The following is a 16,414-nucleotide window of genomic DNA, read 5'->3' on the forward strand; positions in this document are numbered from 1 at the left end:
AGAAAAAAAAAAGCATTAGTCAGGAATGACTCCTGATGATGATTCTTGTGTGCTTTGCACGATGTGTGGCCCTGCCTGGAACCCCAAACGAAGCTTCTGGGAAAGCAGCAAGTGAAGTCTGCCTCGTACGGGATTCCACAGCTGCCAGAGGTTGTCCTTGCCCCTAAATGCTGTCTCCTCACAGTATATTTATGACATTGATTATCTAAAGTTTCACTGTTCAATTTAACTCACACTCAGCAATCTTATAGCAAACACAGACTTCCAGAAACAATTTATTATTCACTTTCCCCTTTTATCCCATACTTCACTCCAAGGAATCTTTCCATAAGTAGCATATTTTCCTGACTGTTAAGAAGTTTCTAATTTTACTTATTTGTAAGGGCAGATGTTATACACCTTACAAAACTCACACTTATGTTTGAGCCACAAAATTTGAAAAGCTGAGCATAAAGAATCCAAATGAAGTCTTTCAAATAATATTTAAGTATTTTTCCTCTTTGGAATCCTCTAGTATTCTGATAAAGAAGTCGTGCTTATCCTACCAATTATATGAAGGTAAGAACATTGCAGGAGACTTCAAGATAAAAAGATAATTCTATTCTGAATTTTTTTGACACCTAAATAAATTGTTTTCTTGATAAAACACAAAGTGAAATTCCAGAATGCACATTAAAGGTATCCAAAATGCTTGTAAGCAGAAATAGAAGTTTTAGCTTTTTAGTTTCCTTCACTCCTAGAACCTAGGAGTTCTAATTCCCACAAATCACTAAGTGAATTCCCATTTTTACTTATGCTCCCAAATCAATGACAGTTAATAGACGTGTTTGTTACATGAGAAAACAGAGACAAACAGAACAAACATTAAAAGCAACCAACCAAGCAATAAAAAGACACAGAACCTGGTTGCTGGACCCTTTATTGAAGAACTGTTTTCTCACCTCATGCAGTGCTTTTTGTCAGCATGAAAACAGAGAACAGTGTGATTTACAATCAGCATGGCAACTTAGATACACCATGAGAGATGCATTGTACCAGGTCAAATATCCTGCTTGATAGTAAGTAAAAATGCTGTGTTTCACTTCACTTCTTGCATTTCTTTTCATGGAGAAATTACTTTGTAATGTGAGCCATCTTGGGAATAAACTGCAGAGAAGCCATCTCTGTAGGTAAGCTGAGTGTCTCCTATATATAGCCTGTTCACCTTGGCTATGACAACTGAAACCTTTGGAACTAACATAGACATTTAGAATATGGTAGGGAAAGCCAATAGACAGGAAAGCTTTACTGGTAAGAGTGGACTCCCCATCCATATAAACCAGCCCACAAGAGTTCCTTACCGGAGATCCAGGCCAGCTTCTTTCCAAAGCACATCCATCAAACGTAAAATCTGGAGTGTCAACATATCCTGTCGGAGATCTGTAATGGAAGGTTGGAACTGCTGCCTCAGTTTCTCAGTGTGTTGGAGACAAACTTCCTAATGTTCATAAGACTTTCAGAAAAAGCTATCTCAAAATCCTCATCAATACTAGATGTTAAAGAGAGGTTGATCAGGATTATATCATCGTGATTGGCAAAATCTATAATTGGAAAACTAGTCAGAAGAAGATGCTTAATTTGTTTATTGATGCCACAATAAACCTTGCTAAATTCTGGTAAATACAGAGCAACACAGCTTCAGTGCAAGTGTGAGAATAATGAAGAAAGAAAAATTCCAAGTGCTCAGCACTGCTTACCATCGCCGTTTTTAAAGATGATGCCTACAAGATCTCCTCCAAACATCTTATTGTTGTATACTATCCATAAAGGCTTCATTTTAGAATCCATGTACTTACACTTCTCAACACTGGAAGAAAATATGACAAATGTTATAGTCCACTAAAAATAATTCAGCTGAACAGAACTGAACACTGTTTGAAACGGTAAAAATGTAGACTTACAGTTAGGAAGTGCTTAAATGCTACCTCAGCTTTCTCTCTACTACTATGCTGTGAGTGTGTAGCAACTATGGATGTATCTGTTACACACTGACTACACTAGACACCATGAATAGCATACACACATCTAAATTAAGACTAACATTTACACAGAAAATGTACAGTCTTCTCTGTATCTTCCTACTCATTTCTAGACTTCCCATTTAAGTGCTGTCAAGTATTTTGATCACACTTTTGTGCTGTCATAAGCAGAAGTCAGGAACATCGTCTAATTCACATTTAGGCTTATATTTTAATACGTTCAGCTATATAATACATTGACTAAGAGTATTAAGTTACATGGTGGACCACAAAACATCTTCAAGCTTAACTGCTATTTGACCGCAGGAAGATTGCCAACAGACCTTCTCTCACTATAGAAAGAGTTCCCTGTGACAGCGTATCTGCTAACAGCACAAAGGAAGTTCAAGCAACAGGCGTTTCTACTGTGGCATTTCCAATCAAAATCTACAGTGAAACACTATTCACTCATTCTTTACTTACTGCAGTTCTGAAAGTATAACAGAAGGATTCAGAGGAGACTGGAGGTCAGAGAGTGCTTCTCTGTAAGCATTTTGTTTCAAACATGTGTGCATTGCATCTTTTCCTTTTGCTTTGCTTTGTTTCATGGCATTCAGCTTAATTAGGCTGTTTAAAGTCTTCATTTTATTAAGAGCTTCTACCTGAAAGAAATAGTTTATCTTCAAGTTATTGCTTTGACTTTGCACACCCTACAATATGTAAAATCTCATTTAACAGAAAAAGAAAAAGTTAGCTGAGTATTAAATAATTTTACAACATCTTTTACCATGGAAATTATAATCAGTAAAATAAAAACTAGAGAATAGCTTTTTCTAAATTACTCATGTTCTAGAAGCACCATTTTTATAAATTACAAATACACTGATGGGATGAAATCTCAAATTTCAAGTCACTTTTTAAAGCAGGACTTAACATTTCCAGCAAAATTAGTAGGACATTTTCATGTATGGTAGATACATTTACAGAAAGTCCTACAAAATTGAATTTTCATCGCCAGTACAACAAAGCACAGCACAGATGCTTCAGTCCATGTTGAAGTCGACAGAAACTGAGTGCTTCGTAATTCTACAAACATGACTCGAACTGATGGATGCAGACACTTCACTGTACACTGCAGTTCGAGGCATACAATTCCAAATGCCCAGATGACTGACTGCAGACAATTTCACACACACAACTACACATGCTTAAAACACTTAAGCCTGCCCTGCAAAAGTTTGCTCATTAAAACCCTGCAAAACTTGGGCTTAAGTTAAATGCTCTAATTAATTAGGATGCTTTAAATTCTAAGGTATCACCTAAACAATCTATTTTTATTTTTACAATCTATAAAAAGGAAGGGTTAAGCCCTCTATTTTTCCCCCTTCCCTCTGTTTAAAAAAGTTTTCTACAGGTACAATTTGTAAGAAAACTGCCAACAATGTAAATGTACATAACGTTAACAGAGAAAAGCCTTTTGGTAACAAACCCAGACTGCACATACAAAGATTATAACTTCCACGCTGCACCTACAGCTAAGCAGTTAGCTGAATATAAAATAGTATATCCATCAACTGCACTTACAGTAGCTGTAGTTACCATGCTCAGCAATCTGTCTATTCTCTAGCAAACAGTATCAAACTGTAAAAGCTGATTTCTATACAAGGAAGCTTCAGTTCAATTCATAAGGTGCTGAGTCAAGACTTAGCACTTTTACAGACAGACTGAACCCTGTCAGGCAGGATGCTGTGGAAATTGCATGCAGTTTGATTATAAAACTGAGGCAATGGAGACCTGCCAGGTCAGCCATCTGTCAAAACCAAAAGCACTCTGCCTTTCCACTATTCTTGGAGCTGTACAAACATCAGTGACAAGGGAACAAAATGGAACCTGTGCTGTACAAACAGGAACTTTTTGAAGTATTTCTACTTTGAATTTCTTCCGTGTTTGCACAGTTGGGAATTTTTTTGCCCCTTCTTTGATTGTACTGACATTTGTTTCCTGTGAAATGCACAAAAACTCTACTGACCTTGGGTCTATTGCTGCAAGCATTTCATCACCTAACCTTTTTATGATTTTGACAATACTAACAAGCACTCATGTAAGACATGAGTCTTCTCTGTGTTCTGTGAATGCCAGTAATAAAGTGCACAACAGTGCATTCCTGTTTGGTTTGTCACTTTCAGTACGTTTTCAATATTGGCAATATCAAAACAATCACCAAACATTTATTGAGTTGCTTTTTCTGTCCTTATTTTCCCCGATACAGCAAACAGAATAATTCCAGGAGAGCCATAATTTTCAGAGATCTCACAGAAACAATCCAAATTTACTTGCTAAAACTGCATTAGAGCCTTCATATCACGATGTGTGAGTCTCCTTAATAGCCTGCCAATATACTTACCGAGTGTATTTAAAAGCAAATATCTTTTTGCTGTTGTCGTCATTAAAGAAAAAACATAACAAATCCATATTAACACTAAATGATTTAGCTCGTTTCAACATCTTTCTTTCCAGGGAGAACTACAATTTATATTTTACAACTTCAGTGTTTTTTGCATCGCTTTTTAACAAAAGCAAAAGCTGTAGGAGGTTGTCCTGGACTCATCTATATAAAGTTTAGATAGAAACATAATAGTTTCTACTGGGCAAGCTGCTCTGACATGGAGAAAAAAATGTCACAAGTTTTAAGTGTACATAAACTCTTCTGCTAATAATCTAGGCAGCCTACTGCTCAATCTAGAACACATGCACACTGCTGAAACTATCTTGCACTTCTCAGAACACTACAAAGTAGCCTGAAGATCTAAAGCACTGGTACAGACACTAGCTGCTTTCTGTACCAGGGAGAGCAGCTCCTTCATTACACCCATCCAAATGCATTTCTCTCTCTCACTCATGCTTTTTTCTCTTCATCTTCCCTTCCTCCTTCCTAAACAGATGGATTTGTCAAGGTAACCTACGTGCCGCAGAGGAAAATGGAAAAGAATTTGAGTTACAAGCTAGCATGTCAAGTTTAAAGGAGAAGGGGACTGTATACCTGTTTAGCAAGCACTTTCATGTGAGCAACACTTCCTCGGCAGTAAGCTTCAAGTATCAAACCAAACTGTACAGAAACAGCAGGTATGTGAACCTCTGACCTACAAGGGAACATCACAGCAGAAAGGCTTCTCATTTATCAAAACAGACCGCACAATTTTACAGATTAACATTTAAAGCTGTTGAAACTGAGAAAAAGAATAAAAACAAAACACTCATGGTCATTTAGATAAAAATTTTCTAAGAAAAAACGATACACACATGCTGAACACTCATAAGGAATAGCCAGTTTCAACATATCACTTGTTTTTAGGTCTTGGACTGTTGTAGATGCAAAACTGTTAAGAGGTAGCAATTGGATATTTGTTTTCAGGATCTGCTTATATTAAAGAAAGCAGTGCTAATAGATGATATTGAGAGTTAGGGCTAATGTTCAAGTGTGTGTTTTCAAATCCTCGTAAGGAAAAACCAAATTGCTCTGAGGAAAAACACTTTGAAAGAAACCATTGAACTTTACTGCAGTGCCAATTATCCTCCAAAACATTTTCAAGTAGAGCTAGCTCTTTTTACTTAGAAATATGAGAATAATAAGTTGGGTTCTGAAAACAGAATCAACATGTAAGTCAATTCTGCAAGGTACCTGCAACTCATGGAACTGATCATCACATACAGCAACAGCACACAGAACTGCTCTTCTGTTATTTTCTGATTTTTTTTTCCTCACAGTTGAGATATAAATATTGTAGTTTTACTACATGCACAGTCAAAACAAGCACTGAAATCATACACAAACCTAACTTAACGGTTACCTAGAGAGGAATTTTCTTCAAACAGTAGATTACAAAGCATAGTAATAAAATTTTAATTATAGGCTGGCTTTGATCTATAAACGGCAAGGGTGCAAAAATAAATAAATAAATAATAAAATCTTGATCTACATACCAGAAGTCTCATCTAGATCAACAGTTTCAGAAAAACATAAGGGAAACATTCCTACCTTAGATGCCAGAACAACATCTGTCCTATTCTTCTATTAGCAAGTGCTCTCTCTAGTAAAAATCTGGAGAGAGCACAATCAAGAAAAGGTTCGTATTTCAGGACTTGCACAAGTTGAAGAAGATACTGAGAAAGCTCTTCATCACTAGAATGAGGTACATAAAACCAATTAATAACAGAATAACCAGATTAATGACATTCCAGAAATTCAGATGCATGTGATAAACCCAATTAGGACAGATTTAGTTTCAATAGTTTCAGTGAGTTCATCCCAATCATTTAGAGAAGAATATGAATACACACACAACTTACTGCAACAGACAGATTCGATCACTTAATCAGTATGTTATGATTCTAAAAGATTCTTAAAGCTATCAAACCTGTAAGTAAAACCAGGTATTTTATCATGATCCATTACATGATCAACACCTCAGCCTGAGTGCCAGGTTAACCAGCCAGGAGATTAATTGGTTCAGAAGTTTTTCAGACTGAACATTCACTCTTCTTTACCTTCAACTTCTGACTAAGAAACTGTACCTTTGGAAGCACTGTAACCTATCAGTTATCTACCTGCAACAGGCATGGGGAAAAAAGGGCCCCTGAGGCATACCTAAGAATATGTGCAAACCTGTTTCAAAGTTACCCAGCTTAAACAGAGAAGGAAAGCAATATTCACTCCACTGAATGTAATTTAACTAACCTGTCTTAAGAAGTTACTACCTGTAAGCTAGAAAGTGCTGATTTACTAAAATATGTATTATAAAACAATCAGTTTAGCCAAAATGCTTTTATTTTTGTTGATTTTGCTCTTAAAAACTATACCAACATGTGATTTTCCACATTGTCTTAAAAAAAAAGAAAAGAAAAGAAAAAGAAATTAAAAAAAACATCATCTTGCCCAGAGTACTTCAGGAAGGCAAATTTAAGCACTTAGCAATAGTCCATAGAAACACTTCTTTTAAAAGTCCGTATGTTAATTAACTAATATAGTAGTTTTAAATACTTTAAGTACTTAATATTGTGACATAATAAAAATAATTCCAATAATTTTCTTTAAAATCTTGTACCTATCCTTCCCATCACAAAAAAACCCTCAAACACTTGACAGTTATGTTAATCCAGAACAGAACCTGAACTTTCCCAGGCTTTTTATATTCAAATATCCTCCCTCTTCCTATAAATGGCCTGTAGAATTCTCTGCCTAGGACAAAAGGGAAAGAGCAGTAATTCTTCTGTGCATCACCTGAGGACTTCAGAAATGCAAATATTCTTCTGTTCTCTTAGTCTGAAAACCTTCACAGACTCAGAAGGACCTCTGCAGATCACCCAGTGCAACTCCCTGCTAAAGCAGGTTCCCTTGGTTGAGTTACACAGGAAAGCATCCAGTTGGGGTTTGGAGTCTCCTTCTCTGGAGATACTCACCTCTCAGTGGAGCCCATTTCAGTGTTCTGCCATCCTCAAAGTAAAGCTCTTTCTTGTGTTCAGGTGGACTTTTCTGTGCTCCAGCTCAAGCCCACTGCCCCTCATCCTGCCATTGGGCACCAATGAAAAGAGCGTGGCCCCATCCACTTGATTCCTGCCCATTTACAAGCATTGTAAATTCCCATCAGTCTTCTCCAGCCAGAACAGCTCAAAATTTCTCAGCCTTTCCTCATACAGGAGATGCTCCAGGTCCTAAACAACCGTGCAGCCCTCTGCTGAATTCTCTAGGTCTCTGTCTTTCTTGAACTAGATTGCCCAGAACTGGACACAGTGCTACAGATGTGGCCTCACCAGGGCAGAGTACAGGGGGAAGATCACCTCCCTCACCCTGCTGGCCACGCTCTCTGTAATACACCCCAGGTTGCCAATGGCCTTCTTGGCCACAAGGACACACCGCTGGCTCACGGCAAACCTGCTGTCCGCCAGGACACCCAGATCCTCCTCTGCAGAACTCCTTTTCAGCAGGTCAGCCCCTAACCCGTACTGATGTATGTGGTTATTCCTTCCCAGGTGAAGGACTTTGCGCTTTCTTGTTGCTGACTCTCATAAGGTTCCCCTCCTCCCAACTCTTCAGCCTGTCACAGTCTCATTGAATGGCACCACTGCCTTCTTCTGTGTCAGCCACTCCTTTCAGCTTCATATCACCAGGAAACTTGCTGAGGGTGCACTCAATCCTTCCATCCAAGTTGATGATGTTAAACAAGATCGTACCCAGTGCTGACCCATTCAGTAACTTGGTCAAAACATTCAATCGTGCTGTGTTATATTTATTTTTCCCTACTTTTCTTATTTCAGCTATTAGGATTCACAGCTTCTACCAGCTGTCTTCGGCAGGCTTTTTAAAGTTGGAAATTGATACCCAACTGGACACAATTTTGTTTCAGAGCCAGAACTAAGAATTCTAGAAATAATTCCAGATGTAACAATTCAGTATTATTTGGATAGCAGCTAAACTGCTTGTTTACATTTGAAAGAAGTCAAAATATTTTTTTCAAATACATAGCCTTGACCATTAAAAAATGAATCATTAAACTATTCACCACAGAGACATTAGAATTCAAGGACAGGAAATACAGTAGTCCTGCAAATGATAATGTGAAATAAATCTTGCCCTAGGTTACACTGAAGAGTAAAATGTATGTGATAAGGGAAGAACTTAGATAGCAGAGGCTACTGGGAAAATCAATCAAAGCAGGAATTCTCTTTTGTAGCCCATTACATAAAGTAAAACATTTCCATTAAGTGATAAAGCAAATACTTGAAAAAAAGCATGAAGTAGCATGATGGACATTTTTGCATTATTTGACTACTGTGATACTTCATCTTTTCATCATTAAGAAGTTCTCACAATACTTTGTTCACCCTTCGTCCAAGAAAGGAATGAACACACAACTTTCTGGAACAAAAGTACACCAGTTTTCTTTAGCAGCATGGAAAATAATGATCTTTGAATACAAGACAGCAGAATAAGGAGATTTCATTTGGCTGCCAATTTGCTTATCGAGAAAGATTGCTTTATTTGGTCATTATTTACAGCAGGCTGTCCACTTAAATCTTTCCTCTTGAAGCTTTTTTTCCTAGAGACAACCAAAATGCAGTATTCCTCTGCGCACACATCTCGAGAAATTCTTGCATGCTGAAGAAATAACACTACAAACTCACCTCATTTGCTTTAAACAACCCACTGCATATTCTCTCACATACTGGTCTGGGTAATTGAAATCCAACAATTCTAAAGCTTCTCTAGGCAGTAGCTTGGGCCATATCTGAAGGAGAGCTTGAAGCTGTTTTAAAAAGAAGACTGTGAGGTTACAGTTAAAGAAATTATTTAAGAAAACAATTTGATATAACAGTCCATTAAAGCATTTGTTAAAGCATCTAAAGGTCTCATGAAATGAACCATTTTTATTGCATTTCCATGAAGATATCCATGAAGGATATGTTTTTAATAATGTGTACATAGAAATATGACTGAAGCAGTACACTACTGAATAAACTAAACAGGCTTAGACGTGTAAATGCAGTATCAAGCATATGTATTAAAAATAAAGATGTTTTTAAATATAAACATTATCTTTCCACAAAAACATACGCTCCAAATCTGTTCAGTCCTTAGCTCAGAAGGGTCAGCACCACAAGTCTTTACATCAAGAAACACTGCAACCATCAACACTTATTTACCATGAACACTTGTACTGAGTTTCTAAACTAAATACTAACACTGAGCAGATACTTAATACCATAAAACAGATGTTGAAAATGCAAACAGCAGTTACGCCTGCCCGACACAAAAGAAATTTCAAAACAAATGTTTCAGAATTTTTAGACAACCTACTTTAAATCAGTGCAGAAACAACACAAATACATAAACGTTTTGTTAATAATGAATGTTCAAAATTAATGGAGAATCTGAGTTACAAGTTGGAAAGGCAAGTCAAAGTGGCATTACATGCTTCATATCCGGGAATGAATTTTGAAATTCGTCATCTACAATGTGTACATTCGCTGTGAATTTTATTGAAGATACAGATCTCCTCATTTTGACTGCCAGCAGTACTCATTGCTGAAATCATTTGACAAAATTTTAACTGATTATGACCTAGAGGAAGCAAGATCTAACTGACCTATGAAACAGCCTAGAAAATTCCCCGTTTGACATACTTCTCTGTCTACATTCTTCCTTGGAACTTTTATTAAAAGAAGTGCAGCCCATCTAGCTCCACATCCAAGGCACTGCAAATAAATGCCACAGAAGGGCAGCTCAAAGGATATCAGAAATGCTTGTTGCATTTGGACAGAAGGAACCTGCAGCATGAAATGCTCTCAGGGTGAGACAACAGAGAGGTTGCTCTCACTTAAAATTGTGCCACTTGAGTGACAGTGGTTGGATATTATTTTATTTTTTAACAATGACTGATTTCTATTCTGAGAATAAATACTGCCTGTGAATCCTACCAACAAGTTCTGCCACCACACTGCACTGCAGGGTGAGGAGGTCCTGGTGACATTAAGGATAAACACATTTGGAATTCGTTCACTGCAACTCCTCTACTAAAATGCTACAACACAATGACAGTTTGGATGAAATCTATGTGGTAAATAATACAAGAAAGTTGCTTTCATCCACTGCACATAACATCATGAATTAATAAAGATGGTTTAAAATCAAATATAATATTCCATTACTAAGCAATTTTACTGTATTTGAGCCACAATAAATCAGAGCATAGCTATTCAGTTCATTTTTCTTGTCAACAGCTATTTTTTGCTTTTTTTTTTTTTTTTAACTGTTACTTTTTGCTCTGGCTGTCGGACTCTCACTGCAAAGCACTGCTGCTACTAAGACACACATTCTGTTGTAGTAGAACATAACTGGAACACACAGCCAGTACTGTATGATTTCAATAAGAGGCCAAGTATGAGTCCTGTTAGTTTTGGAATTCTTACATTTCCATGAGATTGCTGCACCTCAGCTAAGGTGAAGCCAGTTGGAATACTTACACGTCTAAGTACTACAGAAACGTTTAGCATGCTTAGGGATAACATCTCACTTTACAGATAGACCGTTCTTGCTGCCAACAACAGCTTTCAAATATAAACCACAATACCGTCTATGCATAAGCAAACAAACACTGCATTCCTTTTCCAAAATAACACAATAATAACCAGGATTATTATGTATTTTCAACCACGAGCTTAAATAAAATGCCTTATACATTCTTTTTTATATACTTAAATTTCAGGGATTTTTTGAGCTGTCAAAAATATCCATACAACTTTTTCAATATTTAGGCTGTATTCTAAAGCCCTCTGCATGTGATCAGAATGTCATTTTTTTTTACATATTTTAATGACTAAATATTAACATTAAACTAAGCATTTATATGCTTCCATTTCTACAACTCATATTTCCAGACAACTTTTAAAAGTGAACAATTAATCCAGAAACCATAATGGAATTAATAAAGAACAAGAAAGAGACTGGATGTGAAAAAGAACAAGGGAGTGATGACTGTCTGGGTGCTGTACTTTGTTAGTGCAGTGTTCATGGCACGGACAAAATAAATTTGCATTCCTCCCTGACAAAAACTATGCAGGACATACACATCTAACTGTACAACACCCTGCTTTCTGCATTAGAGTACTGTCAGTGTTCACACCAGATGAAATTTTTCTTGTTTCTCCCAACCTGCTGTGTACACCATCAGACAAAAAGCTTCCCATACATATACAGTGACATGTTATGTTACTATTAAGCCATCCTGTGAAGCAGGCATGCTATCACTACAAATATGCTATTTGATCAAACTCAAGATGATGAGAAGAGGTATTTTCTACCATGAGCGAGTGTTGTCGCTCTCTTAAAAAGATAAACAAAGAATGTCTGCTTCAGTGAGATTTAATTACCTACCCTGGGACACGGACATTTTCCACACCAACTCTGCCTTCTGTCTTACCTGAGCAACATCTTCAAGTTTGTTCCATTTTAAGGAGAGCAGCAGCTTTGGCAACGATTGTGGAAAATTTTCACGGCAGTCGTATCGCAAAGTCCAGATGAGATCCATTTCATTTTCACAGAGCTGAGATAAAGGATCTCTTTCCATTATTTCTTTTAGCACAACATAAAATTTTTTACCACCTCGACCCTAGAAAATGAGAGAAGTACATTTTGATATATTCAGTAGGATTTTACCTCAAGTACTGGAAATGCTATACCAAGGAGAACATGAGATAGAAGGGAATGACAACCAAGCCTTTCCTTCAGATTGTCAAACTCATTCTAAGAACTGCACCCAGTACAGTCATTCAAAATTCAGTGTACACAAGTTCCTGAAAAATAACTTCAGAATTAAGGACGCTAGGTGGCAATATTTCTGTATTCCAACTCCAGCATGGAAAACACTTGCTAGGATGCAGATATTTTTCTTTTTGTTTTTCAAATGAGTAAATTTTATATATCTATAACACCTGTATCTAAATATATATATATTAATTAAAAGCCCAAAATCACTTTTCCAACAATAACCAAAGGTAACTATATCAGCTAAGTGTGCAAAGAAACACTTTTGTCTTCTCTTCCAGACCTGTTTCTTCCAGAGAATGTGCTGTTCTGTCTCTCTGAAACACTGATGTAAGTACTGATTCCGTACATCAGTTTGCATATTAAAGCATCTCTGCAAGTCAACTCTTCCTTTCCTGAGCAATACTTGAGACTGAAAGGGCAGAAACTAAAGCAATGATATCAGCAACAACAGAATTCCATAAATTAATGGGAGATGAGTAACTGATGCATCTGGGTAAGGATGCAGTAGTTGATGGGAATAAACTAGTTCCAATACAATATTTAGATAAGCAATATCTCAGTTTTCTAATACTAAAGCCATCTTTACCAGAAAAGCCAATGGAAGTTTCAGGACAATTTTAAGAGGTTGGCCAAATGGTCTTTACATCAATGAAAAATGAAAAAAATCAAAGTAAAGCTGAGAAGAAATTGTAGTAAAAGTCAACTAGGACTGATAACAGAAACAAACCATTACCATGAAAGTATCATTCTGCAAAGGATTTCCAGCTAACAAAAACTACACCTGATATACATACAATTTGTTCAGCTCCTCCTGGAAAGGATGAGTGTCAATTTGGTGCTGAAGCGTTTAAAGTGTTTTGTTGCAAGTAGAAATTCCTTGCATGTGAATAGATTTAAAATAATTAGTTGAACTGAAAGGCTTAATAGTAAAACTATGTAAACATTATGTTTCTGTATCAAAATGAACAAAAAAAAACCACTCTTCACAATAAAGAGGTCCTTGTATCTGAAAATGTTTATCTTTCAAATCAAACCACAATGCTATCGATTGGCATTATTACTTGAGATTTCCAATTATTCATACACCAGGTAGTTCATACCAACAGCAGCAGTGAGCTTTCACTTTTCCCAATCACATTATGCATTCACCGACATTTTTTCAACTAACTGCTGTATTCTTACACACAATGCAGTTCTTACTGCTGCTAAGTCCCAGTGCATTCACCTTCTTAAATTAGAATCTTCTGCATGCTTACAATGACATTTTCCCCAAAAGTAAAAAATGATACAAAGAAACACCTTCAGATTTTGGTGATTGTTTTGAAGTTTGTCAAGTTAGAACTATGGGAATTCTGAAGAAGAGCAAGTAATACCCATACTTAAGCAACATTTTTAATGGACTAAAGATCATTTATCAGAGCACTTATTTGGAAGCCTCTGACCATCAAGCAAATTGTCATACTTAATCCAACTGAGCAGTTTCCCAACATTTTATGCACCCTAGGAATTCTTTCCAGCTCTAATGGAAACCTTAACTATGTTCCAAATCCATAAAGAGTTTGCATAGCAGTTGAGTTATTTGATAAAAAATAACCAAGGTGTTCTTTCAGAAGTCCAAAATATATTGAAAAAGAATGAACGAGAGTGTGTTTAATGCAGTTCAACAAAGTGGATTACGTAAGAAAATAAAGCCCATAGAATTATAGTTATTCAAATAGTTGAATTATTTTCTGTTGGACTGATGCAGAAGATTAAAAGAAAATACCCCCCAAAAGCAATGTTCAAGTGCTGCCTTGAGCAGACGCTTACCGCCATTGCAGCATTGTCACTGCTTCTTGCAATCTCTGCTGCCTTTTCAAGTATCTGCAAAAAGACATTTTAAAATAGATCAGATTTAAATACAAATCTGACATTGAAATAATCATAGATGAGTAAATTTTACCGTCTTTAAATAATACCAACACCATCATATTGTATGTACGAGGAATCACGTGCACTTCTATAGAACAAACAACCAGAGTTTACTGCACTGACTTTCCCAGTCCTATTTTTATACAGTACAGAGTCTTGAAAAAAAAAAAATTTAACTCATAGAGGAGATGAGCGTTCCAAAAAACATTTAACACGTTTGTACAAACTAGTAATAGATCTTTGTAGTCACAGGCAGGCAAAATGTGAAGTTTCCAGTGCTGTGCAGAAGTTTAGCTTTTTAAAAGATCATTGGTATTGGAATGTGATTGTGCTGCTGATCCTCAAGAGACCATGCACAGAGTATTTTAAAATGCATATGTCTTCAAAGATTATCTGAAGACTCCGAAGGCAGAGCACTGACATTATTATGTACTGCAACTTCAAACAACTCCAGAAAGTAGGGAATTCAGTGACAAAAGCAGCAGAAAGCAAAGAAAAAACTATTTGCATCTAAGCATTCTTGACCACTCTATCACATCTTACCTTATCAAAGGGAGGGTAATTAATAGGCTGTTTTGAATATTCTTGAAATCTAATGTGCAAAGCTGTTGCATTTTCAGTGTAAGGGTTAGTCTGGACAGTTCCCATTGGATTTAACATTTCTTCAAGCTCATCTAAAATGTTAGCAAGAACAATTAACATTAAATTAAAAAAGATAATAATAATCTTATTGTGTGAATGCCTTTCAGTCCAAATAACTGACAGTGGTCTGCACACCACCTCTCCAGTGCATGCTTCTCTGGCATAAACATTTCATACATTCTATATTCACAGATGGTGGATTATCACAAAAGGAAAAAGAAAAGATTTTCTCCTTCCAGAAGAAATGTAACATCAAAGGAACCCTGGATACTGCTACCCTGAGCCAAATCCCTAAATGTAGCTTCAGTCCCAGTAACACCAGTGCCTGTAAACCCACACATACACTGCCTCCATATCAAACAGCATGAAAAAGAGTCAAAAGTGTTAGGCCTTTTTTTTTCCCCTTCAACACTAAAGTGAGATTAATACTGCAATTCTCACTCTTCAATAAAACTGAAGAGTGACATGTAGGTTTCAGACTGTTTTACTAATCAATCTGAATTCCAGAGAAGGAATTCTCAAAAACAAAATTCTAACTCACATGTTTTGCAGACTCCAACACTGTCACATACAGTATAGCTCACCTGCTGAGTTTAAAACATAGCACAAGTAACCAAATGAAACCTAAAATGCATTAAAAAACCCAACCAGATAACACTAGATTTAAGTATGCATCTCTAGTTTCAAGTGATCTTCTTTCTGTAACGAAACACTTTCAGAATACTGTTTTCAAGCAAGCTCTCATTTGTCCTCCTGTCAGATAAACAGTACTTTTCATGAAAGACATTAAGACCTCATGTATTTTTCCACATAAAAAAGTACATGTAGCAAAGAAATTATGACAAGAAAATTGCACATGCATGTAGCCAATATTCTATTTGATACTGCTCTTCAATGTCAAATATTTCAAATAGAAGTGTAGAAAGTTAAACTTTACCTGGAAATGATGACCAGCTGTGCAGTACGAATTCTCCGTTCTTCAGCTGTCCTTTGTAATCAAATACCATGGTATTTACCCAGGCTACAGGGTAGTGCTGTTAACAGAAAGAATTTCTATGTAGAAACTAAGATGGTAGGGGTTTCAGTGTGGGGTTTGTTTTTCTTCATCTTAGTGTCGCTCTCTTTCAGAAAAGCAATTAAACACGAGCATAGTTTTCATCCGTGTTCTGGGTCCTTTGAGACAATAGGACTTAATTCTAAGGAGCCACTGCAGTCTAACAGCAGCCATTTCTCTGAACATCAGCCCAGATGCTCATATTTTTTCCCCATCAGAATTCATCTCGAGTTCTAGAGATGAGAACAAAACTAACATCTTAAAATACAATTTGTTAAGTAGTCATTTGCCAACTGCTTAAAATCAAAACGTTCATGTCTTTTCAGTATCTGAGAAGCAGGAAAAGGGTTTTTTGTACCAGGACGTGTAATTCTTCACAAATATACTTTTTCAGTACCTTTATTTTTCATTTTGTACTATTGAAAACTGAAGTGAGGACAATGAAAGATTTCTGAATACCAAACATGTTATATATAGTTCAGAGGTACA

At 36.5% G+C, this 16,414-nt stretch overlaps 1 protein-coding gene across 1 annotated transcript; it reads right to left on the bottom strand.

Annotated features, from left to right (window-relative positions):
- Positions 1 to 902: 902 nt before the first annotated feature.
- LOC100549172 (phosphatidylinositol 4,5-bisphosphate 3-kinase catalytic subunit beta isoform) lies at positions 903 to 15,925 on the bottom strand. The gene is made up of 10 exons (XM_010716458.3): positions 15,809 to 15,925; positions 14,773 to 14,903; positions 14,128 to 14,181; positions 11,972 to 12,160; positions 9,177 to 9,298; positions 6,034 to 6,177; positions 5,038 to 5,137; positions 2,481 to 2,659; positions 1,737 to 1,846; positions 903 to 1,419 (listed from the first exon to the last, which is right to left on the bottom strand). The coding sequence occupies exons 1-10, from the start codon at positions 15,876 to 15,878 to the stop codon at positions 1,337 to 1,339; spliced, it is 1,182 nt and encodes a 393-aa protein (XP_010714760.1). The 5' UTR covers positions 15,879 to 15,925; the 3' UTR covers positions 903 to 1,336.
- Positions 15,926 to 16,414: the final 489 nt, after the last annotated feature.

Source organism: Meleagris gallopavo, chromosome 11 (genome assembly GCF_000146605.3).
Source record: "Meleagris gallopavo isolate NT-WF06-2002-E0010 breed Aviagen turkey brand Nicholas breeding stock chromosome 11, Turkey_5.1, whole genome shotgun sequence".
Classification (NCBI taxonomy): Eukaryota; Metazoa; Chordata; class Aves; order Galliformes; family Phasianidae; genus Meleagris; species Meleagris gallopavo.